The sequence below is a fragment of the Rhea americana genome, unplaced genomic scaffold (genome assembly GCF_003343005.1).
Source record: "Rhea americana isolate MKP2758 unplaced genomic scaffold, rheAme1 scaffold_38, whole genome shotgun sequence".
NCBI classification, from domain to species: Eukaryota; Metazoa; Chordata; class Aves; order Rheiformes; family Rheidae; genus Rhea; species Rhea americana.
This window is the reverse complement of record NW_028186512.1, coordinates 752570-780466: the sequence shown is the minus strand read 5'-3', so window position 1 is coordinate 780466 and position 27897 is coordinate 752570. Positions and strand designations below refer to the sequence as shown.

The following is a 27897-nucleotide window of genomic DNA, read 5'->3' as shown; positions in this document are numbered from 1 at the left end:
GAGTGTCCCTCTCCTCAAATAAGAAAGCTGCACTTGGCGACAAAAGCATAACAACTTGATACTTGATGCCAAAGGGAATCTGACAAATACACTTTATATTGAAAATATCAAGACTCACAAAAGACTAACAAATTATGTATATTCCATGGGCTGCTGAAAGAATCTTGGCTTGTTCGGATGTAATGTGTTCAGAGTTTTTCCAAATACATGCACATACATTCCTTGAGTGRAAACTGAGAGTGCAGTAACCTCACTGTTCCTCTTGCTTCTGGAGACTAGGATCTGGGACTAGACTGGGATCAGATCCCTAGACCTGATCCCAGAACTGTGGCCTACTGGACAACACTACTGTTGCCTTTTTTTTTTTTTTTTTCCTGAGAATATGAGACCTGCTATAAGGTATATGGGATAAGAGACAAAGAGACAAATACATTTCTATAACACTAATGTGACTTTAACAGCCTGTGTCTGAAGCCATCCAGGCCAGCTCCACCTGCATTTCAAAGGCGATGAACTCTGAATGGGACTCAGTTCCTTCCCAGGCTTATTTTGTGGAAGACAAGAGGGGGCTAACCTGACACGAAGTAGTGAAGATAAAGTAATTTTGAGAACTGAATAATGAAAAATGTGTCTTCCTTTTCAAATAGCACTGGTTCAGGCTTACTGGAGACTGGCACCAGTCTTGGTAGCTCTACCAGTATCAGCTGAGATGATCAAAAATTCTATGAAATACACTGGACCTTTTCTTAACTGCTGAAGGTTCTGATACAAAGGTTGAAATATTTTATTTCCTGTTGATTCACATCAGCTGCCCTGAGAGAAATGATATTTATACCTTCCTCTAGAATTTACTGCTTGGGTTTGGGATCCTTTTTGAGTAAGCGGTGTCTTTTGTCACAGGCACAGATGACAAATTTACTGTCTGAAATATCAGTGATGAGGCAACCAGGCCAGATGCTGAGTTCATCAGTGTCAAGCATCACAGGTTTTCAGTGCTCCAATTCAAGATATAATTGACTCTCTCAAAATAAAAGACATCAGCACTGAACCCACTATCGTTAGTGCTCGTACTGTTCTTCTCGCCTTCCTTCAGCGCCCAAATCTGGAACATGCCTTTATGCTTAGAAGGATGCTAACCAGTGTCAGTGGTGAGTTTAGCAGTTTTAAGTAGCAGTGACCTGTGCTGATTCCTCTCTTGGAGCATGAGCTGATTAAAACAGCATTTTACAAGCCCTATATGAAAAGCACTTGTCCACAGAATGCCTGTACATGTTTTTAAACCTCTCTAGACAGAAAGATTTCTTTTAAAAAATTACCAACGCACGACAGGCGCGGGTCAGACCACCTGTTACTTTCTGTCTCATTGCCAAAGGTGTTAAGAGAGAACTAAGCAGGCTTAATGCCTATTCCACTCTATGGCCTCACAGGAGAACACATTCAACACAAGTTACATGCACAGCGATTTTTTGCTCCTGAAATGTGCACCCTTACAATGAATTCAGGTTGATATGCTAAAGAAGAACAGTCTACAGTAAAGTTTACGTTGGAGGAATAGAATTGGTCTAATTTATTATAGCAAAAAAATCTCTAACTTCTATTCCGTCAAAGTATATTTGATATCAGCCGCTCCCACATACCAATTAAACACCYCACTTCACTGAAGGTGAGAGTTATCTGTTGCCTTTGTACACTTGGCTGGAACAAAAGTCATTAATTACGTAACAGTCACTACAAAATTGATGATAATTTAGCAAATATGGCATGCAAACGATAAAAATGAGAATTAAAATACTATTATGTACACCTATGTACCCATAGTAAAGACAAACAAAGATTTAAGAACAGTATAATTTTCTTCCAGTGGCATCAGTTTATGATTTTGCAAAAATTTTGTGCCATGCAGAAGAGAAATTATCAAATTTCTTGTATACAGCAAGATCTTATAAAGAACTTTTGTGAGCATAAAATCATGCTTTGATATCTCAGTATTTTTGAAGTATTTTTACTTCTATTTTTTCTTTACTCAAGTCCTGAAACRTATCACAATTTATTGCTTCCACTGAATAAAGAAAAGGAAAAAATGTGCTTTTGAATGACATAAGTAATGCAGAAAATGGGAAACATTCTGGTGGGAAACTCTGTTGTATAAATAAAATATATACAGCTATAAATATAATATGTAGTACTTATTGCAAAACATAGTCACCTCTTAAGAAATAAACACTCAAGTCAAAGCAGGGTAACTGACTGGCAGTGCACTCTGGAATTTGTCAGGAGTGTTTGTCAGACTGACAGTAATATTAACCACAATCCATTTCAGTTGCTTTCGTTTATCATTGTGTGACTGATGTTCAAAATAATGCCATAAGAAGCTGTTTAAATAAAGTGTTGATTTAACCTATACACTGCAGTTCCCTAAATCTGTACTAACTGTGGATTTCTAGTTAATATATTAACAGATCTGTTATTCATACTTGTCACATTACGTAACTTCAACTTGGAACTTTGAAAAAACTCTTTATTATTCATTTCTTAGGTATCAAAAAAGGAGTAAAAATATTGACATGACATCTTTTCTGCCAGACCAAAATAGTTATACTAGTCCCAAATTATAACTGTTAAAATCATGTGCAATGTCAGTGAAATATCTTTAAACATTTTTAAAACCTGTAACAGTCCAAAAGCATAGACATGCTACATAACATAATTAACACTTATTGCAAAGCATTATCCCAAAAGATGATGGTACAACAACAACAAAAAAAATCACAGTGTACATATTCCAACAGTCTCAGAACTGGTTACTAGAAAGGTATTGCTGGTTAACATTTTCAGATATTTGCCATGAATCTACCATCTGACATAGTTTAACATTTAAACTGCACTGAGTTCATACTGCTAGAAATGCCTAAACAGCAGTCAAAACCTGAACTACTGTATTGAGACAGATGTGGCATAAAGACTTTCGTTGTGCATATGGGAAGGACTGGCATTCATCCAGAACGGTAGCTACATTTCAGGAGATAAAGATGCACTGTCTGATCAACAACAGATAACCAGAGATAACAGAAGGGAAAATGCATATTAAATATACATGTATGTATATATATTCACTATGCTCTAACAATATGGCAACTGTCAGTTGATCATCAGTTAAAGATAACTAGCTCCCTAGAATATCATGTTACAAGCTTAGATACCATGAATAAAACCCCATTTACTCATAATACAGTCTGACTGTCATCTAGTACTGTAATATTTATGTACTAATTTTTAAGTTTTCAAACATATGATTGAGACAGTTGAGTATGTCTAGAGATAGAAACTCAGTGGTGTCCAATTGGCTTTCCTCTCCCAGCAATCCAAGTGCAAAGATTCCCTCAGAACTTCCCCTAAGTACACTCAGCAATCCTCAAAGACTACTTTCATCAGCAGAGAGATCCATATCAGTTGCTGTTAATACACAATTGCATAGCAAAACAGCAACAGCGGTTTCGCTATCCAACTTCTTAATGGAGGCAAGAGTGGAGCTTACCCTAAAGTGAAGATTGCTTTACAGTGCACTTAGTTCTGTCGTAGGCTGGCAAGAAGGAAGACACACTGGGACTACAGAGCTGGCTATGTTGACTAACTTACAAACTAAAATACAAGTAAAAGGAGATCCTTCAAAAGTACAGCAGCTAGAAAATCCTTTTATGATTTGAATTATTTTTAGCAATGTCATACAATATTTTTATAAGTTTCATTTAATAAAAATTAATGGAAATGGAACTTGCAAAAATCACATCACAGGCAAGCAAAGACTAATACCTATAATTTATGTATTAATTCAAGTTACACAGAGCTGAAATTATTCTTTAATTTTTCAATCTTCACTTCAAATGTAATTCAGCCAATCACCAGTTCCTCTCTATAAATACTTGTATGGAAAGCAATATTAACTGGACAACTCAGTCCTATGAAGGAGACTGATCACATTTGAGGAGTTTCACTTGACATCCAGTGCTTAATGGCTCTTTAAAATTTTTTTGTAATATTACATATATTTGTGCACACACACACACATAATATTATATAAATAGCATCTATACATATGCATATGAATAAAGTACATTTTTCAAAGTTACAATGCTAAATCTGCAGTCAAAAAATTAAATTTCTTGAAATTTTCAAAGACCTATATTTACCTTTAAAATTGTGAACTGAAAGGAGGAATTTTTTAGAACTTGTCCTAATTCTTTTTTGTTTTTTTTTTTTTTTTTCTATCAAATTACCAATCTGTAGGGAAGACGTGTTTTTTTTTTTCTTCTTTTTTTTTAAAAAAAGCTTTAATTAAAATATTTCCTTCATCTTTTCCACTACTTAACCACTTTCCCTTGCTCCATGTCCCAGTCACTTCCCATAAGAGCTAGCTTTAGGAGAGCATAATGTGAAATATCACAAAGGGTAAACAGAAAAATATCCTGCTTGTTAATCAGTGCACCTACTGCTTGTAGAGAAATAAGAGATACTTTTACTTTGTAGAATGAAGTATTCCTTTCCTGTACTCTCCTTTTCCTTTCACAGAGAAAAAAAAAGAATTAAAATAAAAATACACTAATTGGAAGGAAATTTCTCTTGGCCAAAATCAATAAACTTGGATGCTGAAAACACACTTCAGATGCATCTTTGAGTTTTTTATTTCATACTCATATTTGGACTTTTATCAGATTTTGGCACTGTTAAAATGCTGTTAATTTTCAGAGTTTCGAAAAGATTTTAAAATATAAGGAAGCTAAAATTAGCAAATAGCAGAGGTAGATGTTATAAAACCCATCAGCGGTTACTTCTTACTGAACTTCTAGAAACAACTTCCAAGCAATCCATATATTCTGCAATTTACATGATACTTAACTATCACCGTGAGAGCAAAAATAACAACAAAGCTTTCTATAAATATTTACTAAGTCTTTTTGATACAGCAAATAAACAAGGACTCTTCAGTGAAGAGAAAAAAATGATGTTGCCATTTACCTAAATCTCAAGAGGATATCCAACAAAGTGATGCACCAATTTATTTAAATTGTATATAAACTTTGATCTGGTGTTTCAAAACAAAGTTGTACAGAAAATTAGTTTTGCATAATTAATTGTCATAAGAAAGTTAAACGGAGGGTGTGGAACTATACTGATACGAAAGGAAGCAGGTGAAAATTAGGTTGGAAAAAATAGGAGGACGGAAAAGCTTGAAAGAGAATAATCACATTCGGCAAAGCTTTAGATAAGTTGTTTAATATTGCATTTGTATATATTCATTTGGGAAAGAATATTAAAAAAAATAGGATTTGTCTGTGAGGAAGGAAAAAGCTGTTTGGAAAATGGGCAAGAAACTGACGGTGTCTGTCTGACAAAAGACAACTGCATTGCTTAAGCATACCTAAAGGGAACATACAAATTAAGAGAGAAAACTGTGTTTCTGCTTACGGGAATCCGGGTAACAATTTAAGAAGTACTTAAAATATAATAGAATCACAGGTTTTGCTACATTAAAAAAAAAAAAAGCAGTATTCGCATCAGAAACACAGGAAATTATTTAGCTAATTTTTAGTCTTTAGTGGCCATGGCTTTCCTAACTTTCTTAAAATTAGAAATTAAATGTAATGCACATGCTTCAGCTGAGAGTACTGTCCATTAAAACTTTGCAAATTGATACAATCAGAAACAATAAGCACAGATCAATAATTCATTTTCCCATTAAAATCTGTTCTCTGTTACCAGTATATGCCTACAGAAACAAAACACTGTTAATGGTTGTGCACTTGATGTAAATGCATCAAATACAACAGAAGATATACGCACGACTGAAAACCAGCGCAACGCTTACTGAAGAGAGAAAAGGCATATCTGATGACAAATACCTTTGATAAATCCCTGAAGTTGCTTGGAAGTGTAAGATCCAACTCCTCTGATTCATAGTTAGTGATTACCCAAGGGAAGACAGGGTACTGATTCAAATCATTGTAAGTACGACCTGATGAACAACAAAAATAATACTTGAGTAAAAGGGGTTAAATTTAACTAAAATACCAATTTCTAAAGATACTACTATATAATTTTATAAGCTCATCAAAAGGAATGAATTTTAGATCTTTTCTCATTTCAATGTTCTWCTTTGCCTTATTAAAAAGATAAGTGTTTGTAAATTGCTGGTATTCAATTTAAAACATTGCAGTCCATTTCATTTCAATTGTAAACTCTCTTGCATGCTAAAAAAGTGAAAGTTAAATCCCTTCATTTTCTATGCAATTCTCCTGTCCTTGTGTCAGTCTTCTGTGTTTCTCTAATGCAAATCGTTTTAAAAAATGGAAGAGTCCAATGACTTTTGCTTATAAGTAAAAAAATAAAGCAGTATTTTTTACAGACTACATCAAACTAAGTATTTGAAAGCAGTATGAAGCAGCTCAGGATTTTAGATTCAGATATTCTGCAAGTAAAAATTATTTAATCTAGTGAATTCACTTGCAAGAGGAATTCCTCCTTGACCATTGACCATCTCTGGATATGCCATAATTTACCAGAATAGAGAATCTGTGCAAAAGTGTTCTGGTTTCAGGTTCATATATGCACCTTCATGAATCTGTAAACTGGACATAATATCCTCCTTTCAGCAGATACCTGTTTAGAGTAGTCTCCCTTATCCCATACATACATACAGATGTTATACACACATTGGTTTACTATTTTAAAATGCGTAATTTTAACACCCTTTCTATGACAAACTAGCAGAAGGTCATTCATTTAGATCACCTCCTACCAATGCTTTCTCACATTTTGTCTAGTCTCATCTTAAAAGTCTCAAGGGACAGGTTTGTACTTCTTCCCCAGAGAGATTATTTCACAATCCAATCTATTAGGCTGTCAGAAAATCTTTTCTAATACTAAGTTTTTCTTTTCCCAGCTTTCTTGAACTGTATCTTTTCCATCCTGACTTGTACGCTTTCTAAACTATGGTATAATTAAATCCTTTCTTTTCCTGATCAGTTGGTTATGTTACACATACCTCTTATTGTATCTTCAGGATTAAGGTTTTTTACCTGACACACTGATGCCTTTACTTATTTGATATTGGTAGTGGACAGCCTTTGAACTCCCCATGATGGGCAACTCAACTTTCCCTCAGTCTATATTATCTTTTCTTTTCTTTTAAGGTCAAATGCCAAGTAGCTAAGAAATCACTTTATTATTCAGTAATACAATAAAGCTGAAAATGATCATTCATTAGAGGCATAGGAAGTGTCATGATCTTGCCTCAACTCCATTTGGGCACTAAGCAGGCAATCAGATCTACTTCTAGTTTTATAAAATCTGCCAGTGTCCTGTCATTTCTGACTTAATGAGTGATTACAGAAATTAGCAAAACTGACCATTTGTGTAAAATGCAGTTAGTGTGAGTGGAGGCATTTGTTCTAATCATGTTAGCATGAGCCAAGTCTAATAGGAAATTAGTGGACCTTTCAACACTGTCCATGCTACAGAAAAGAGCTGAAAATTGAGAAATATTGAGAAATTAAGTTCTTCTAAGATAGAGTATGTTGGAAAATACAGGACAAGTTATGAGACCTAACAATTTGCCTGCATTTACTAACCTGAACTCAAATTGGGTGCAAGTCTAGTGGGCCAGATGATTTAGACGCAATGCAGCTGAGCAGCTGCAGGATGAGGGGGCAGGACAATCAGACCAAGGAATGAATCAGAATTTGGGAATGGATGAACAGTGTCCTGACACAGCAGTGGTGGTGATCTGGGCATTACACTCTTTTCCTAAGTCAACTGTAACTGTCTGTCCAGTAACAATGGTATTTATTGCCTCCAGGAATATTCTGCTCCCCAAGTGAGCTTTCCCACAGGGTCCCAGCCCTTCTGAGACTTGATGAGAGTAAATTATTCTGTTGTATCAAAGATAATAAGACAGGAAAATACTTATGAATATCAAAATTCCAAACACTAAGGATAAAGAAGTTATTTTCGAGATTCTCCTAAATAGCAGATGGTCTATCTAGATCCTTTCTCCCACAACAGTCAAGATATTCTGACTTTCAAGTTACATTTTTTAAGTGTAGACCAATATAGCATTTTGCACTGCATATTTTATATATATTTATCCTTATGTAAACATAAAAACAAATATGAATAAAGCGCATTTAAGAGGATTTTGTTATTTGTTCAAGTTAAGAGGAAAAATTGTTTGTTCAAAGGACAAAATCTAGAAGTGCCCTGATCTGCTGAGGTTGTACCAACATTAGCCTAATCAGAAATTTGTGTTACCTGCTATTGTGTTTAGAAACATCAGATATTCAAAATTGGAAATTTCTCGGTGCTGCCAACGCTGAGTCATATTGGAAGCTTTGAAAATCTGTCGCGGACTAGCCAAAGAAATGCGCCTGAAAACCAACAATAAGCGTAAGAGAAGGATAATTGGAAAAATCTCATGGATCCACTTTATTACCTACCTGAATTCTCTGTGGCAGTTCTACACATTTTTCTTATAAGTTCTTTGCTAAATTTCTCCAAAAATCAAATTGCTATTTTGGACAGTTGAAGTTCATTTTTCAAGTTTTATAATCTAATGACAGCAAAAGACTTAAAACATCTGACAACTGGATATGCCAGGATCTGAATACTTTAGCACTTTCAAACAGAAACCTTTACAGCTGTGCAAATTCAGCTGTTCTATGAAGGATTAATGTACTATAGAAACTTTTTTTTTTTGGGGGGGGGGAGGTTTGAGAGAGATGGTGGGTCATTAAATAAAAAAATTACTCAGCTTAAAAATTTCACCTTAGAATAAAGCCATCTTTCAGAAGGGTTTTTTAAAATCTCTCAAGAACAAAAGAAAATAATGATAAGATGATAGAACTTTTACAAAGTTCCATCCTCTTGAGATTTAAATTCTGGGCAGTGTTGGGGAGTTAGTCATAAATAACTCAATTAAACTTTTAGAGTTCGATGCCAGATAGTCTAATGTTTGTGAAAGAAGAATACAGAGTCATTCCTGAGAGTAATAAATCAAATACAGAAAAGATTACTATAAAATTCTCAAGACTGTTTTGTTCGTAACGAGAACATCTGTAAATACCAGCAACACATCACTTAGGGAAAAAAAATCTCTATATATGTTTTAGTTAACAAATCTTTACAGATACCGATAAACAATTAAAGAAAATAGTTATAGCAGCTGAAGAGTTTTTTTTATTTTGGTAAAATTTTTAAAAGACTACCCATAAAAACAGATGTGACATTTTGAACAAATCTGTATATACTTTTATGTAAATTTAAACATTTATACATTTGATTTGCTTCTCTAAACAGAAATCCTTACAGGCTTACAGAGTGACTAGAGTAGCAATCAGCAATTCAGGAGATTTTTTTTTTTTTTTTTTTGACATCATAAAAAATGCAACTACAAACACAACAGAAAACATCCCAAAATTCTTGAATGCCATTTTTGACTATCCATATGCACAGAAAACTCATGCTACAGTAACAGAATTTAAAGAAACAGCAATCATCACATTCTTTAAACACTGCTGTTTCTTTTTAATAAATTAAAGATAGATCTACTTAAAAATAGTTCATCCCTCATTAAAATTCAAGAGATGCTCAATCCACCTAGAGACAGAGTCACCCGCCAGACTTTCATTTCTATCAGCCTCAGTGAGGACTAGACTGTGTTTGTTTCATCCATAACATTCCTGGTAATCAATGACACTCTGCTAAAAAGATGCAGTAAAGCGAACTCTATTCTTCAGTTTTTGGATGCAAACACACAGCCTGAAACTATAACACTGATTTTTCACCCACCCTAAGAAAAATGTGAACCCTGTCCTCCAGAGCTGAAAGACACACACACCAAACCAATCTGTCACATACTCCTCCATTTATATTTTTTCTACACGTGACTATAATTTCCTCCTGATGAGAAACAGTCATATTCATCTAGATTTAGATACAATAAAGGATTCAAGGATGTTATAGCCAAGATAATATAATCGAAAACTGCCATAAAAGCTAATCAGTCTGACAACCAGACTCTTAAATTTCAGTGATTTGGCATGTATAAAGAAGCTTTATTTTCCTTAAGCAGTGTAAGTGATTGAGCATCACTGCCAAAAAGAAGTTACCTTCTCTGTAACAGACAGAAATCACAAATTCTCAACCTCCCAAATTTCTATTATAAAAATACATGACAACAGCGCGCAGAACTGATGGGCTGAGCGTGTGCATGTTTTGTAAACCAGTAGATGTAAATGATTTAAACTTTATAGGTTGATTTGATGAACAAAGTCTTAAAACTCTGAAGTAAAATTAATTAAAATCATAAAATACCTGGTCTGAGGTAGTCCAAAGTTAGTACCAATGCCAACAGGAGGTAGACTGTTAACCACCTTCTTCACTGTTGCTTGGTCAGGAAAGTTGAACATGACAGCCACTGTGAACACAAGAGTTGAAACACGACACTTTTTTTTGGTTTTTTGGGGGGGGTTTTTTTTTGTTTGTTTGTTTTTTGGAGGGGTAGGGTGGAGGGCTGGCTTTCCGGTCCGATAAAACTCAGCTCCAACAAACAGAACAGATATGTTTCTTTCAGACTACTATAAATATCTTTTTAATGTAATTTCTAGAACTGATTTAGCTTATCACCAGGTGGAATTTCAATGGAAGTTACGACTTTCATAAAGCTTACAAGGCCTACAGTTGCTTTTGTATTTGAATAGAATTTAAAGCTCAATGTATACATTGGCATATTTAGAACTAAGTCAGAAAAAAACAAATAGTTTATCTATTAAATGCATCACATATTTGCTAGGAATTTGTTCTCCAGTTATTTTCAAGATATATTTATTCTTCAAAATATTATCTTCATATTTCATCTGAAACACTGAAAGACACTTATGAAATGAAGCTAGAAATTTAAATAACATAACAAAATTATGTTATCACCAGTGGACATTTATGACCTCCTGGAGTTTGACTAGACTCTTCAAAATAGGAAAGTGTTTTAACAAATGATTAACATATTGTTGGAGGACATGCATTTTCAGAGATGAGCAACAATGCTCTGCAAGATCTGTGTCTGAATCCTCACCAACCACGTTGAAGATCAGCAATCATTTTAAACTCAGACAAAACCTCAACTTTCACACAAAAAAAAACTTTATCATTTTTTGACTAACATATTAACTGCCTAAAATATGTGTTATCCTAAGAAACATTTTTTGGTTTAAGGACAACAACATTTAACCTCACTACTTTACCAAACAGAAGTTTTAGATTTAAGAAGTGCCATCTTATGACCTGCTTTATTTAATGTCTTTATAAAAAGTTTTCAAAACTTATTTTTCAGGATTTCATTATAAAAACATTCAAAGTCCTTASAGAATTCTAGTTTAAGTTGCAAAGTTATGGAGGAATCCGGTTTAAAACAAAATTTAGGAGGAGAAAAATTCTCCAAAGCCTAAATTTACTGTATCTTGAGCAACTTGTTGGACTACATGTGCGTGTTCAAAAAAGCAAGAGAAGAAACAGGATGATGAAAAAAATCAATACTTAAGCAGAGTAAGTCCACATTTATTTCTTACAGTGGTACTATGGTAACTGAAAACAGAGCTTCTCTATCTATATACAAGGGAAGATTTTTCCCTTTTAGAGATAACTGAGAACTGCAGGTTTTGGCATAGCTGTCTACCTTTGAACATATTAGAACAGTATCACTAAAGCATGAAACTGTATCTGTCACTGGTCTAATCTGGTACTGCAGTTCTTACAGCCTTTTGTTCTTAGTGTTTGCAACTAACAACTGTTAACCTTCCAAAGGGACAAAAAAAAAAAAGAAAAAAGAAACTCTAAACGCAACAGATCAGAGGGAGGTATGCCTTAAGAAAGAGCATGCAGAGGATGCCAGTTAAACATGCAGATAGAAACAGAAGTGAGGCATTGCTAATTCACAGTTATCAGGTTCGAACATATCACTTCTGTCTGAAAAATGATGCAACGTAAAAAAGTTTGTAATACAGAAACACACTAAACTTAAATATTTAAGACACTTAATCCAAGCCCTTTTATAACAAAAAGAAGTTATTAAACAGCCAGAGGCATGTCCCCAAACCAATGTGTGCCACTCCTTTAAACTCACAGTACCTCTGTTTGCCATGAAGATTTCTAACGCTGTATTTTGCAAAAGATAACGTCGTGAAAAGACAGATCGAATCTCTGAAAAGAGCCATTTTCCATGGAGTCCTTCTGTATACGCTAGAATCTAATTAAAGACAAAAAAAAAGAAAAAAGACAGTATTTTTTTTATATATGTTGTCAATATAGGTAACATTTTGTGAAAGAGAAACCGTGTTTGATCCACATACAAGGATTGGGCCAATTATCTACAAATCCTGCAGCAAATTTAAAATCAGTTCAAATTCATGCTATGAATTTGTAACAGATTTTTCCAAGTCTTAAACTCAACCATTCATGCCAAGTCCCTTTAAAAATTTGTTTCTTTAAAGACAAGTGTGTATTTTCTATAACCAAGAGAGCCTCAGAAATTTTATGAGATTTTCAGCATATCAGCAAAATACAAAAATGGATTTTTGGAAATGTATTATTAGTGCCAGTAGATGTATCTGCATTCACTTTAGAGTTGTAATAATAGGTCTGTAACAAATAAACAACAAAAAGAATGTCTTTAAAATGCTCCTTACGTTTCTCATTAACACAACATTCATTAATTCTGGAAGCGTAAAGGTTGGCTATATAAGAGGTTAAGTATCATTTTGTCAGCTAAGGTTAAACACAAACCTGCAAATGAACTCAGCATAATCTCTCTATGGAGTACGTGGTTGTCAAAGTAACTTGTTACAATTCCTGTCATCCCGTCTGACAGACACAGATGCTTAGTCTGCTTTCACAATTCAAACTAATCCCATTTTTAGTCCACAGTCGCTTTGTTTCTTTGTTTCTTCTTTTTTTTCTTTTCATTTCAAAGCTTAATTATGTAAGTGTTAAAGGACAACGAGACTGGACGTTTCTCTGCCTCAGATTAGCAAAACATAGGCAAAGAGAATAGGAGATTCAAATATAATTCTAGATAGCATCACTGTTATTACAGTTTCACTGAAGTAATAATGTGTTAAAAAGAAAAAAAAAGGAATTTCCAGCCTTTAATGCAACCAAGATGTTAATGAACTCAATTATTTGTTTTTAGGTATTAAAGAAAGGAGGATTTTGCCTCACACCTGGCAAAGAGAAGGAAAAGTGAATATTCTGATGCAAAATCCTTGCAATGTGCTGAAAGGAATAAACATTGTTTATGGTTAATAATCAGTTTTGAAGCTGGGGAACTAACAGGCCTGGGCCACGATGGCACCTAGCGTACCACATCCCTAACACATCCACGCTACCTGGCTGGTCTGTGCAAATCTGCGGTGCTACCAAGAGCCGCTGTGGTTTGCTTTTGTCATGGGCACATAAATATCCTTTAAAAGCACATGACAGAAGAGGTGGCAAAGGAGTCCAAGTTGCAATGCTCCCATACAGAAATCTCCTAGTACCTTTGCTGGYACAGTCTTAAAAGCGAAGCGCGTAATTGCAGCAACTATCTTCTGAGGCAGAGAGGACGGTAACGACCTGCGCATTTCCGTGGCAGCAGTGAAAACCAACAGACCGACGGCCACCGAGAGCCGTCACGTTTCGAATTCGAACGCCTACCACGTGCGAGTAAAACCAGCGAGTTCGAGCAGTTAAGCCTTATTTTTACCCTGCGAGGCCGGCGCTCGGCGCGACACCGCACCCACGGCTCAGAGGCGCTGGGCGGAGGAGCGCCCGCCCGCCAGCAGGGCCCGGCCCGACGCAGGGACCGAACCCAGCGCGGCGGGGCTGGCGGCAGCAGCGCGAGCAGAGCCGTCACCTCCGCCGCAGCGCCCGCTGGCGCAGGCGGGGAGGCGGCCGCGCACGTCCCGTCGGGATGCGACGGCGTCTGCCTGCTCTGCGGCTTCACTTCAAAGTCTCCGGAGTTCAATTAAAAGGGGATTAGGTGGGCGCAGGCCCGCGCCGGGGCAGCCTGCCCGGCCCGGCGCCCTCGGCCCACCGACAGGAGAAGACGCGATGCGCAGCACGAGCACCTCGTCCCCGGCCGAATCAAACTCAACTTCGCCTTCCTCGTCCAACGCCCCCTCTGGTTAATAAAAGCTACTACGAGCGGAAACGGACTAATACTTTTTAATCTAAATTCAAATTTTTTATTCTGGTAGAGGGATTTTCCTGTCGGCCTTACTGCTCCTGATATTCTCCGCTTCGGGGCTGTAACTTTCAAAAACTGGTTTTCCTTTTGCCCACTTTCACCCATCCATGAGCCTCGCAACACGAATTCCGTTCACGGACTCGAGGACGGCCAGCCCGCTCACCCCGGCGTACACTGCGCTGAGTTTTAAAAACAACCCCATTTACTCCTGTGGCTTGTCTCCCCTAGTGACAGTTGGGGCGCTACCAGTGCCGCAGCGGTGCGCAGCCTCATCGAACGAGCACACACAGAGCCACCTTCCCCCCAAGAAGGGCTGACGAACCAGGGCACCAGGTGATTCAGCACGTTAACCTGAAGTTTCATCTGCCGCACATTTCATCTACTTCAAAAGACACTGCCCCTCGCAGGAAGAAGAAAAATTTACAGAGTTTAACGCTTCACAAACCTCAAAAATAGACAAACGAGAGCACCGCGGAGCTCCCACRCTGCCAAAATCCTGTAACACAAACGGCCTCGCGACTAGACGTCGGGCACGCCAGATTACTCAACAGGCTGCCAACGCTCTGAAAACGCAAATTCACGTCCCCCCTTGCGTACGGCCCCTCCTTTCCCTTTCCTTTTCCCTCTCCCAAGGAGACGCAGGCCGCAAGCCCGCGGCTCGCCCGCAGGCCGCCCCGCTCCCGGCTCAGCCCACACCTCGGCRCGTCCCCGCGGCTTCCCCAGCGCGGCAGCAGCTCTGCTGCTACTGCAAGGATTACGTGCAATAGTTCAGAGATAACATCACCGCAGCTGCCTCCCGAACTAGGGAAGTAACGTCTTACTGCGGACTAAACGAACAGTTTGCTTTACAGTTCAAGCAAACCAATCAGCAACTGCACATTTTAGTTTAGGGAAAAGTACTATTGATCCTGAATAGACCAGGAGTAATTAAGTCTGCAAATGAGTTACAGAACTGAAACAGTAATTGAATAACTATATTGCTTTAATAGGCCAGGCAATTTAGATGACCTGCATAAAATAAAAACTAAATAGCTTATTTAAAAAGCAGATGCATATTTATATATTTCACAGTAGAGTTCTTCTTGAAATCTGCTCTTAAAAAAGTTATGTACATTCACCTAGACAGAAACAAAAAACAAAAATGCATTTGATTTGCATTTAAGTTTGATTGCAATTGACAGGGAACCTACATAAATACATTCTTTTTCATCAGTGACCTGGATGAGGGCACAGAGTGCCTCCTCTGCAAGTTTGCTGATGACACCAAGCTGGGAGGAGTGGCTGAYACACCTGAGGGCTGTGCTGCCATTCAGGGAGACCTGGACAGGCTGGAGAGTTGGGCRGAGRGGAACCTCCTGAGGTTCCACAAGGRCAAGTGCAGAGTCCTGCACCTAGRGARSAATAACCCTARGCACCAGTACAAGCTGGGGGCTGACCTKCTGGAGAGCAGCTCTGCAGAGAAGGACCTGGGAGTGCTGGTGGATGACAAGTTGACCATGAGCCAGCAAGGTGCCCTTGTGGCCAAGAAAGCCAATGGTATCCTGGGGTGCATTGGGAAGACTGCTGCCAGCAGGTCGAGGGAGGTGATCCTGCCCCTCTACTCAGCCCTGGGGAGGCCTCATCTCGAGCACTGTGTCCAGTTCTGGGCTCCCCAGGACAAGAATGACATGGAGCTACTGGAGAGAGTCCAGCGTAGGGCTACAAAGATGACGAGAAGGCTGGAGCATCTGCGCTACAAGGAAAGGCTGCGAGAGCTGGGCCTCTTCAGCCTGGGGAAGAGAAGACTGAGGCGGGATCTTATCAGTGTGTACAAGTACCTGAAGGGAGGGTGTCAAGGGGAYGGGGACAAACTTTTCAGTTGTCCCATGGGACAGGACAAGAGGCACTGGGCAGAAACTGAAGCACAGGAAGAAGTTCTGCCTGACCGTGAGGGGGAATTTCTTCCCTGTGAGAGTGACCRAGCACTGGAACAGGTTGCCCAGGGAGGTGGTGGAGTCTCCTTCTCTGGAGATCTTCAAGATCCGCCTGGATGCAACCCTGTCTAACATGCTCTAGGTGACCCTGCTGAGCAGGGAGGTTGGACTAGATGRTCTCCAGAGGTCCCTTCCAACCTTACTGATTCTATGATTCTTCTAGTAGCATTTGTAGTAGTTCTGGGTCATTTGTGTACAGGAGACAAAATAACAACATTCAGAGTTCTAAAACTCTAGTACACGATTCACTAGGAACCTGAATCTCCACTGTTACCTCAGCTAGGTAATTATATTCCTCATCTTCAGATTTTACTGTCCAAGAACCATGCAGTTTCTAGCTCCAGCATTCACAGTGAAAAGGCCTTATGCTACTCCTTGCTTAAATACATCGAAATACAACCAAACTAATAGGAAAAAGATAGATGAAAAATAATTTTATAAAATCCAAATTCTCTTTAAAAAAATCACAGTGCTTATTCGTTTATTTGGGGTTTCTCAGTAACACACTACCACAACAGCAGAAAACAGGATKTTCAAAACAAACACAAGGTGTTTATTTTACATATCAATTATTTATACCAAGAGCCACTGAAACCCACACTTAAAGAGTAGTAGTCTCGCACCCAGTCCCTCCTGTGAGTATGCAGAATCTGCTATAAAATCCTGCTCAGCATTTTCATGGGTGACAAACTCAATTAAACATATTCATTACTTTAATGTTCCACCAGACAGTTTTACCCAACATAAAATAAATAAATAAATAAATAAATACTATGTGACCTTTGTATCGATCAGAGCAAAATGGCTTATGCCTGGGTGTGGGTGGTGGAGGGTTTGGGGAGGGGGTGGTAAAGGACTCATGTTTTCTCTTCCAATTACTGGAGGAGATGATAAAACCAGAGCAAATGATGTATCAGCTCATTTTATCTTATCGCTTTGGGGCTAGGTGACAATGAAGTTCATATTTCACTGGTTCCCATTGAAGATTGTGAAAATTACTTGCCCTTATGACCTGAAATTTCACTAGAAGACAGAAATTTCTCTTCTGCAAAGTAATGCAATTTTTCAGATGTCAACCTTTAGCCCAGCTTTAAAAATTAATTTCATTTATATTAACCAATGATATTGATATTTTCACAGAATGCTCTTTGATACATGAACTACCGACTAGCAAATTGATGTGCTTTAAAGGGCTTAAATTGTTTTATTTGAAGCTGCTGTGAACAGACAGATCTACCACAAACTGAAATTCCTGTATCATAGAATAATATTTACCCTAGCGTGATACACCTCACAGCCTCTGAACCTGTGAACAGTTTCATCTTTAGTTAGGACTTAGTTTTATTTCTAGATTTATTCAGTTTTGAAGCAATTTCTATGCAAGTTATGTACAAATAAAAACACCATTTGTTTAGAAATCAATAAAGTCTTAACTGTCACAGGCCACAGATCAGCACACGTGATGACATGAAAAATATTTTCAGATAGTTAAAATAGTAGAGGAATGCACAACTATATTTTCTCTTTATCCTGACATAAAGCAATATTTCAAAGTGAAAAAATCAGGCAATGCAGATTTTCTGAAAATAGTATTCCATCAACTATAGATAATCCTCTCCCTAATTACCAAGACCTACTTCTGAAAATAAATTTATCACAGAAACYTGTATTTATAATTTTTCTGAGTAGGCTATGAGGCTCTGAACACTCCACATGGACTAATCAATTAGCAAATAATGCTAGCAAAGAAGTTAGTTCTACTATCTTATTCTGTCCTACTACATCCAACGCTGCACTTTTTTTTTTTTTTTCCTTTTTGGCAACCCCTTCTGACTCTTGGAGAGAAGGACCAATGCCAATTCATTACAGGGGCAGACAACACTGAATTATCAAAAAACTGCAATTAACCACTCATACGATTGGTACTGGAGGAGACTCCTTGATTCAGGATGTTCATTATCCAGACAAAGAAGATTAATAAAATATGCTACTATTCAACTAAGACAGGAGGCTAAAACTTCAGGCAATTACTAAGGGTGATCTATATACAAACCTTTATCAGGTTTGTACATAATTTTATACATAGACTCCTATATGTTAAATATAGTGCAAACAAGATCTGACTACTAGAGAGAAGTATACAAGTTAAACTATCCATCTGGGAAAACAGAAGTTCAACAAGAAGAAAAGTTGAATATAAGTTTGTGTGGTTGTCTAAGCCACAAATATAAAATTATACTTTTCTTTTGAAAATAAGACAGCAGGCTTATTTATGGTAAAAGGGAGCTAGAATTGCATGAAATCAGATTCTTGTAAGAGCTGACTGATGTCTTAGTAAGCCTGCTACATTCTGATTTAAGAGTTAGTGGGTAGATATAAAAGGCTCATACAACCCTTTACATCATCTGGCAGAGTTTACCATCAGGAATTAACTCTAGCAGTTTACAAATGATTCAGATAGAACAGGCTAGGTTAATAGTGATCAACAAGTTGTGTAYTGACATCTGTGAAACAAATTGGTAGTCTCAGTCTGCTTCCAATAAACACATGTGCAAGTTATAATTATCAGTTCCTGAGGTGCAGAGAGTTACAAGGTAAGAATTAGCAATAATTTATTACTGAGTTTACCACAGGCACTTTCTAAAACAGCCTCCCATAACATATCTCAGACATGCTAACAAGCAGTGTGGCTACTAACTCAGCCCACAAACCAGGCACTTCACCTGCAAGGAGTAGAAAGATATATATGAAACCAGAAATTCATGACAGGCTTTTTTTGGATGTGATATCTTAGACAAATAGATCTTTATAATCATTCTCTTTTTATTGGCCATAGTGATTTTCATTTTATTCATTTTATTTAAAACTTTCTCTTGTTTAAAAGACTGAAGTATCTGAGAATGTCCAAAAAGGAATCAAACTGAGCCTTATATGACAAGGTGGCATTACCACGTTCGGGGGTTTTGTTTGTTTGTTTGTTTAAGTCCAAAGGTTTTTTTGGTCACTCTTCTTTTATAAAATTCCTAGTGCAAAAAAAGCCTTGGAGACAACCTTTATCAGATTATACTGGTTGATCTCTAAGGCATACGGAGTCTGAAGAGTAGGCATTGCCAGACTCACGACTTGTTGCTGCTCATATACACAGCAGTACAGCTGAATATGGTAAAAGGCAGCRTACAGGAGGAGGATGCACCTCAAAAGATGTAAAACAGAGTAGAATTTATGTTTGTTTGGCTGTCTCTTAGAGGCATTTAGCCATTGAGGTTTCTTCAGAAAAGCAAGGTTCATGTTTGCTGTAACTGTCTTCTCGAATTCCTGTTTTGAACAGCAGATCAGAGTAGTTTGCCTCTCACGTTAGCCTTCCCACTGCTGTGCCCTGCACCTGCCTGTTTCACCACTTTCAGGACATCACCTCTCACACAGGCTGCTTCTAGTAAAGGTCTCTCCAGCCAGAACACCTGCAAGCAGAAGCAGCAACTACAACCAGGAAAGAGGGAACTAATGCACCTGCAATGTTGGCAGTTGTCTAATGTCTGCTGTTTTGACCTGATCTGGCAGAAGATGGGTAAGGAGAAGAAACGGAATGAGCAGAGAAAAATTTWAAAAAAGTTTCATTGCCAAAAATATTCATTTTTTTAATTGATGACCTGTAAGCTGACCTTCAGATCCCTTCACCAGAAACAAAACAAAAACCACCCCCACACATCTGGCAGGAAGCTAGAGTACCAGTCATCATAAAAGACTGCATCTGATCAGCTCATGCATGGGAACCAAGCCCAAACATGGAAGAACAGATGTGCCTCTTGAAGGCAAAGAGAAAAATCCTCCAATCCTGCCAATCTAGCAGTTTACATTAAAAGAAGCATGCTATATTTTATGAGAGAGATAGCACAGAAGGTGCAGCTTGCAAAGGGAGGGGAATGCAAAAATGGCTTAATGCCACTTTTGTGCTGCGCAGGAACCAAATCCTCTTTGAGTACACTGGACCAGCTGCAGGGGCTGCTGTGCAATTACATATATTTGACTTACTTGTGATACCTGGTGGCTGTCCTGTAGCCCAGGACTGTACAGTACTTAATGCTACTGAAATTTCCCCTCCTTCTGCAATCACAAGTTGTGACAGAACATGGCACAGTGCTGAAATTCTTCACTGCTCAAACACTTCTCCAGTCCCTGATAGTTCATCTACTTCCCTTGTAAACCAAAAGAATTCAGAGACCACAGTAAGGAAGAGAAAAGTAGATTAATTTCCCAGGCAAAGGAACTAATTCTAACTGGCCAGTGACAAARGATTTACTATGTCTGTGACTGAAAGAGACAGTCTCTTCTTTCAAGATCACTCATAGAAACAATTCAACCAATTAAAGCATTTTGCATGTTTATATACAAAGAACAATGTGTAGAGGAGGTTGTACAGAGTAAGTGCTGGATTTCGTCTTAGTAGGCGGTAAAAATTAAGTACTTCAAACCTAGTTTTCAAGCATTCCTACTGGTACAAACCCTTTTCCAAGGTTAATTAAGCTGCAGACATAGCTAATGTGAGGGCTRCAACCCCAGGCTTGGACTACAAAAYAAGAACACAACTCCAATTTCTGTTAAAAACTGCAACGCAAAATTAAACAGCTTTTCTAGTCCAAATGACTGATAAGAAAGGCTTGGAAATGTGATGCAAGTGTAACAGATACACAGACAGCAGTCTCGAGGTAGTTGAATGACTGATCCAGCAACATGATTTGCCTTGTCCTTCCCTCTAGGGTTTTAAATCTAAAACCTGCTACTCCTGCAGGCCCAAGAAACAACAGCATATCAAAGAATTCTGCAGATGATAGGAGAAGAGGGACCAGTAAGCCTACAGGAAAACATCAGCTCTTGTGGAGAGTCATAGTCTGGGCTGTGTTATGCATCTATCTTACAAATCCACAATACAGTTTTGCACAAATGGAAGTTTTCCTAAAAAGCAGAAAAAGTCAGGTCTAATGTGGGAGTATTTACGAAGCACCAAGTTCTAGCCAATATGTAACAGTCTGTTTCATAAATGTTGAAGTCAAAGGGGGAAAAAAATACTGTAAACTGCTTTTAGACAAACCTAACCTCATAGCAATATCTGATCCATCCTGCCCAAACTGCTGCCAAGAACTAACAGTTCCCTGAGAAAATACAATAATTTATCCCGTCCGTACGTTTTTCATCTACGAAACTAATTTAAGGCAGCACTTTCATAAGGCAACTCTTATCAAGGTCATTAACTGCATTGAAAGGAATGATGTGGGAGCCCTTCTCAAACCTTTTAAGTGGAAAGAAAGATGCAAACTGTGTAGCAGCTCTATTCCAAGTCAGGTCCACATTTTGGAAGAGGTGTATGTTTTTTAAAAAGAGCAGAAAATTAGCAGGCTAATCTTTCAAAATACACAGAGGAAGAAATACTATATTTGAGATCTGAGATACAAAAATATCACACCCTATATCAATGAGGAACATGTTTACAGCTAGAAACTTTTGCAAATCTCAGCAAGATACCAATTTTCTACTCAAGAATCTGGAGAAGCTTGAAGTTAGAGCCTTGTGGATTTTGATGGCTGAGCCAGAAGCATTTATTACAGCACAAGCAATGCAGTCCTGATTTTTCCATGAGTATGTGAAAACTATCTGCTGAAACGACCAGGACAGAGAACTTGAGGCACTAGCACAAAACTCATCCAGACACATATAAGGACGTGCAGCCAATGATGATCTGATAAACTGGTCAATAAAACATTGTTTCTGCTTGACAAATGTTGCATGTTTGCTTCCCATTCCATGATCTTATAGTTTTAAAAATTGGTTTTGAATTGACAAGCATAATAATCATATCAACTTCAATTTGGTATACAAGACTGCTGAAGTTCCAAATATACAGTAGCGTAAGGAACTGACAAAAAATAACTGAAATGGGCAAGTGCCTGCCTCTCAGCATTCCACCCAAACAAAATGTCCGTGTTGATAAAATCCACTTTTTAAACCATATATTCTTGCAAATCTTAAGTACTGTCATCTCATCTCCCTGTTGGAGTTTGATTGATTACGCCTTTTCCGTATGTTCATTAATCTCATCACCTTATCTTTTACACCACTTCATTTTAGCAGAAAGGCAATAATAAAACCCTCATCCATTATCCTTTTACTCATCTAGTCAAGCGGAAATGGTTAATAACATGCTACAAATTGAACTTCAATCACCTCATTTTCTCCTTTGTCGAATGCACATTAAAGTATATTCCAAAAGTGCAATTTGTTTTACAGGGGAATTTGTGTTATATTGCTACAGACAACTAAAATTAAGTGTTTCTCAGTTTGGTTATTAAATATATCCAACTGTCCTTTTATCTCTGATACTAAAACATTAACTCATTTTATTAGAGTGTAATAATACAAGAGCCTTATCTCCCAGAACACAGGGACATCTAGTCTGCCTAATAGTAAGTGTTATACAATGGGTCATTTATCTTTTTTTTTTTTAATATGCTTGTGATAGTTTATGAATTGGTACATTATTGCAGATGAAATGGCTCCCCATTTAAGAAAAGTTAATTTGTTTACATGCAGGCTTATCTTCAAATGCAAGCCCCCATTAGAGAAGAGGTCTATAACTGTCAGAGGAAGTGARGAGGGAAAATAGGTGGATGTAGAAAAATTTAGAGCACAGTAATTTAGCTCTGATTTTCAATTTCCTATTCGAATATTGTGTTCCACACGCACTTTGCAAAAAATTCTATGATCCTAAAATGATTCTACAGAAAGAGTAATTGCAATAAGACTCAATTTTTTGTGTGAACTCTCCTCATCATACTGAACAATGATGTATCTTAGTAATCCAAAATAAAATGACACTTCTCAAAAAAATGTTGCCTAATGAAATATACTTGATTTGTTTCTTCCAAAAAATAAAAAGGTGGGTGAAGTTTTAGCTCTTTTTACTTCTGTGACAATAATCTCCTTTGCAGAAAAGAACTAGAATTTCCTCCTCTGTTTTTGTACTTCTCTAGAAAAAAATTCACTTGTACTTTGGCCATTATCTCAAGGAAGTGAGACTAGCTTCAYTAGCTCCTCAAGAAAACTGCGTATCAGTTATAGTCACAAATACTATATAACTATTAGTGTAGAAAGATGTTTTCCCATGCTCTGTCTTACCTCTATTCTATGGAACTCAGTGTTAACCTTCTAAGCAGTCTGGGAACACCAAAGTTCCTACCTTTATTCAAAGACAGAATTAGGGAGGCAGTCATTTTTTATTACCATAAATACTTAAAATAGTATTGTTTACAGCATATCTACATYAAAGGTTTCAAAAAAGGAGATGAAGTAATGCCTACCTTTTACATTAAAGCAAAGCACACAGACAGTTCAAGTAAATTTTCTCATAAAAAGATGCAGAATCACTGCTTTTTCCACTTCCCTTAATGGTCTACCTTTTTTCCAACTCTACCCATGAACAGCTTATTTCCTAAGCCATTCAAACATTATTTCCTCTCTTCCCATTCTATTATCTTCCATTCAATGTGCAGTTTCACAAGCCTTCTTGTTGGTGGCAGCCCAGTTCATGTCGCACCCCTCCTCATCCATCCCCCAGTCACTTTCAGCTGCTACTCCAAGCCCTCTGCTGCTCTAACGGTACCACRCTTGAGCCCATGTGGTAAACTGCAATAGAGAACAGACCCAGAATGAAAGCAGCCTGGGCTGGGGGAGATGGAGAAAACAAAACGATCGATGAGAATGATTTTAACATGACTCAGTTCCCCAGTTCTGTTCACTACAGAACCACTCACTTACCCACGAACAACTGCGGAAGGGAGGGGAACAGGGAGATGACGACTGTTTAAGGCAGTATCGTCACTAGAAGAAATGCTCGTGAAACTTTGGTTCAGTAAAATCTTCACTCCAGCCAGAACAGTCTCTACATTTAACTACTTTGTTTTTCAGTCACGGACCTCACTGGTTTCTTCTATTTCCTTAAGTGTTCAAAAGGAGCCACTCRTTAATATCTGGAGCTCTGCTACATATCCATGAGAAACCCTCTTAAAGCACTTCTTTAACACTGTACTTTTAAAAACTTCAACAGTTGGCTGACATATATAACTTAGAGGTTAATACTGAGAATTTCTCATTTCTGTCTTTGAAAATGTCTTGTTTCTTGTTTTCTTTTTTACTTCTGCCTGCCTGTAATTATCCATTGCTTCYAGTTTTACGTTTAGAGAGGAAGACCTCTGGCCTGTGTTTGTAACCTATGGTCATCCATTGCTGTCACAGGCCATGACCGGGGCTTACACTACACCCCAGTAAAATAAGAAGCATTCTGTTTCTTCAAAGCATAGGACATCCTCATACTGATTTGTCTATGCACATGACACCATTCAGGCCTGGAATAAGCAAATTCAGTTTGCTTATTGAAACACCTAATTCAGCCACTCAAGAATACGAGGCTTCTTCATCTTCATGAAGAAGTTTGAAACAGCCAACTGCTACTTGAGTTATCCCAAGCCACATGTAAGCCTGACTTAAAAATACATAAACCAGTTAACATACTTGCTATCTGTTCACTGCAGAATGACAGAATTGGAATGAAATAACGATTACTTGCTAAAGGCCGGATGCTTCAGCTTTCTTTTACAGTTTCACCTTTTTCACAATACCAAAACTGTAATTGGCATCCAAAACTTCCTTATATTTCAGTATGACTTGCATACACACAGGACTTTTAGGCAACATCTTAAAAATGACATTAGAAACATATTAACATAGCAAATTTGAAAAACGTAGACCTTTCTAGATAATGTGCATACATAGCATTTGATCTAAACCATCATCTCATGTTTTTCAATTTCATCATACTTCTGAAAGTTAGTAGCTTCTCTTAATAGTTACCCCCTTTTCTAAATGTATAACCAAACAAGTTTTCTACTTGTTTCCTTTCTGTTATTTAACTCACATTAAAACAGATGCTCAAGAGAGCCTTTTACGTTCTTCATGAGAAAGTGTAGTATACAAGTGAAATAAACAGGGAATTAGAGAAAGCTATAAACCTAGAGAAGCTTTTAAATTGCCACCTGTAGTTTACCAATAAAGGTGCAAGTTTACACAAGGCAAGCCTGACCCTTCAGCTCATGTCACACTTTTGCAAAAAGTAAATTACTGATGCTATAGTACTTGGATGAAGCAATTTATTGCAGAAGTATATGAACAACAGAATACTAAGCAAGTCAACACAATCTTGATTCTGGTCTCCAACCACCACTCCTGTACCACATAACATGCCATCATCCATAAATAAATGAGTTAATCAATTTAATGAGGATTCAGACAAATCAGCAGCCTAATGAGCACTCAGACTGAGGTGGCAAGGGTTATGCTCCAGTGCTGACAAAATCAGTTTGATGAAACTGTGACAAAAGTAGCAAAGCACTTTCCTTCAGTAGTTTTCTGCACCTTATTAAGATGAAATTATAATCACTATTTACAAACTGCACAGGAAACCCTCTTACTGTGTCAGTCACGTAAACATATGCTTTATCTACTTGGCTTTTCAGTAAATCTATGTCTATAGTTGGAATTTATTTCAGCAAAAAAAAATCAGTTCTTTGAGAAAATTGCAATCAGATAGGGAGTTGTCTAAAGTGATTTACTTTGAGTATGCCAAGAGAATTTCCAGAGATACCAGGCTGTATGATTTTGCATTTTATGAAAATGCYGTTCAGCAGCAAATACAAAATGAACCAAATCAAAATATTCTTCAGCTTTTCAAACAGTCAGGAAATTAACATTGGTAGCTCTTCAAAATCAAACAGGGAAGATGTAGCTCTATTTTTTAGCTGAATGATAATGGTCTTATCCTGATTTCCCAACTCCGTAACGCTAAAAAGCATCACAGCCACTAACGACAGCAAGGCAAGAAATGGACCTAACTACTGTTATTACTGCTTTATCAAAACCCTTTAATCTTTGAAGAATTTTCTAACAGTCATGACTAACCAGTTAGGTCTAGRTTCAAAATGCAGGACCAAGGAGTGTTTAATAAGGCTAGAATTAAATGACAAAAATAATTAAAAACAAAGTCAAATTTAATCCTTACTTTCCAAGCATTACCTGTCTAGAAAACTTTCTACAGGAAAGGAAAAGCAGCTCTGCAGAAGTATGTTGTTTAAAATCAAGAGATAAAAGGCGTATCAGGATATTTTTTTTTTACATGTTATAAGCGTAGGTAATAACAGACTCCAAATAGCATCAGTATAACTGTGGCTGTTCAGAACACATAATCCAGCACCAACTTACAGGAATACATTTTGGGATGTTTTCATATATTATGCAACCACTTCATGTTTTATAGACTAATGATTTTCCTTTCTTTAGGGGAAAGTGTTGTACCTGTAATACCTGACTGCTATTCTGTAAGTACTGTGAGGAGGGGAAAACTCTGGGAAAATCACAACTTTTGCCCACAAACATGGGAGGTAGCAGCTTCACAGATCCAGCCCAGTATTAGAAGAATAACTGACTTTTACTTAAGGATACTCAAGCCTAAATATCAATGAAATTGCCTTCTGTGGCATAGGGATTTGTAATTCCCTTTAGGCTCTATAGCAGAGCACCAGAATTCAGGCAGGGAATTTCTGAAAAGCAATCCAGAGACAGTGTCAATGRCCTTGTATCCAATACACAGAGGGGTATGTTCAACTTGCCCAACAGTAATTGTTCTCAAAACAAATATATATATATATTTGTATGCATATACACACACATTCATACATATATTTTACGTCTATATACAGAAATAGATATATTTAAAGAAAACCCCAGAAAGATTACATKAAAACAACAGTAGAAATCAGTGGCTGTCGATAATACTAACTTTTCTATCTTCGCACTATTTTACCACCAGAAATTTTATTCCCAAAGGACAGTGTTCTCGATAACATGGTGACTGAAGTCTGAAAGACTTAAGACACTTTTCGCTTTTGTGATTTTTACCACAACACACCACATATATATTAAGGAACTAGATTAAAACCTTAATTTATCTGTAAACATTTCACTGAGGTCACAGTTCCCACAGCTTATGTGAATGCTGCCTGCTTTAGCATGGTCTAGCCTCATCCAAACCAGGTGGTCCTGCTGCCTCCTTTTCCTGTCACCACTGTTCCTACAGCCCCACAGTTAGTTGGCTCAAGGAATTACCCTTGTTAAAAATCTAGGGGAGAAAAGTTAGTTTTCTGCCCGATTAGTTTGACTCATGACATTAATGCTACTGATGGCAAAAGGGTGGAGGGAAAGGCATAAGCAGCCAAGAATTGGCCGCAGTGATTCTTTCAGTGCCAGGTCCCATTGGCATGAAATCAAAGTAGTGGTGGAACCCTGGTCCCCGTTCCAGTGACAGCTGGGTATTTTTGCGCCTTTGAAAATACCTTGCCAGTGTAACTCCACAGGTGTCTTCCAGCAGGGCTTCTAACTGGTTGGTGCTGCTAGCTACATGAATGCTGTCACCAAAGCAGCAAGKAAGCTAGTTAGATTTGCTTGAATCTAGCACCATAATAATCTCCATGGAACATCCAACTGCACAGATAATTACAAATCTTCTGGATATGAAAGTACTCCAAATCAGACAGGTTCTGTATTTGTATTCCAACA

General features: G+C 37.6%; 1 protein-coding gene across 2 annotated transcripts in view; it reads right to left on the bottom strand.

The window, feature by feature from the left end:
- Positions 1-27897, bottom strand: part of LRBA (LPS responsive beige-like anchor protein) — a 399174-nt gene that overhangs the window by 120180 nt on the left and 251097 nt on the right. For both annotated transcript variants that reach the window (XM_085313166.1, XM_085313167.1), the window contains exons 41-44: positions 12175-12292; positions 10366-10468; positions 8305-8420; positions 5898-6010 (exon numbers count right to left, since the gene is read on the bottom strand). In XM_085313166.1, coding sequence (XP_085169292.1) covers positions 5898-6010; positions 8305-8420; positions 10366-10468; positions 12175-12292 — 450 coding nt within the window. The remainder of the gene's footprint in view (positions 1-5897; positions 6011-8304; positions 8421-10365; positions 10469-12174; positions 12293-27897) is intronic.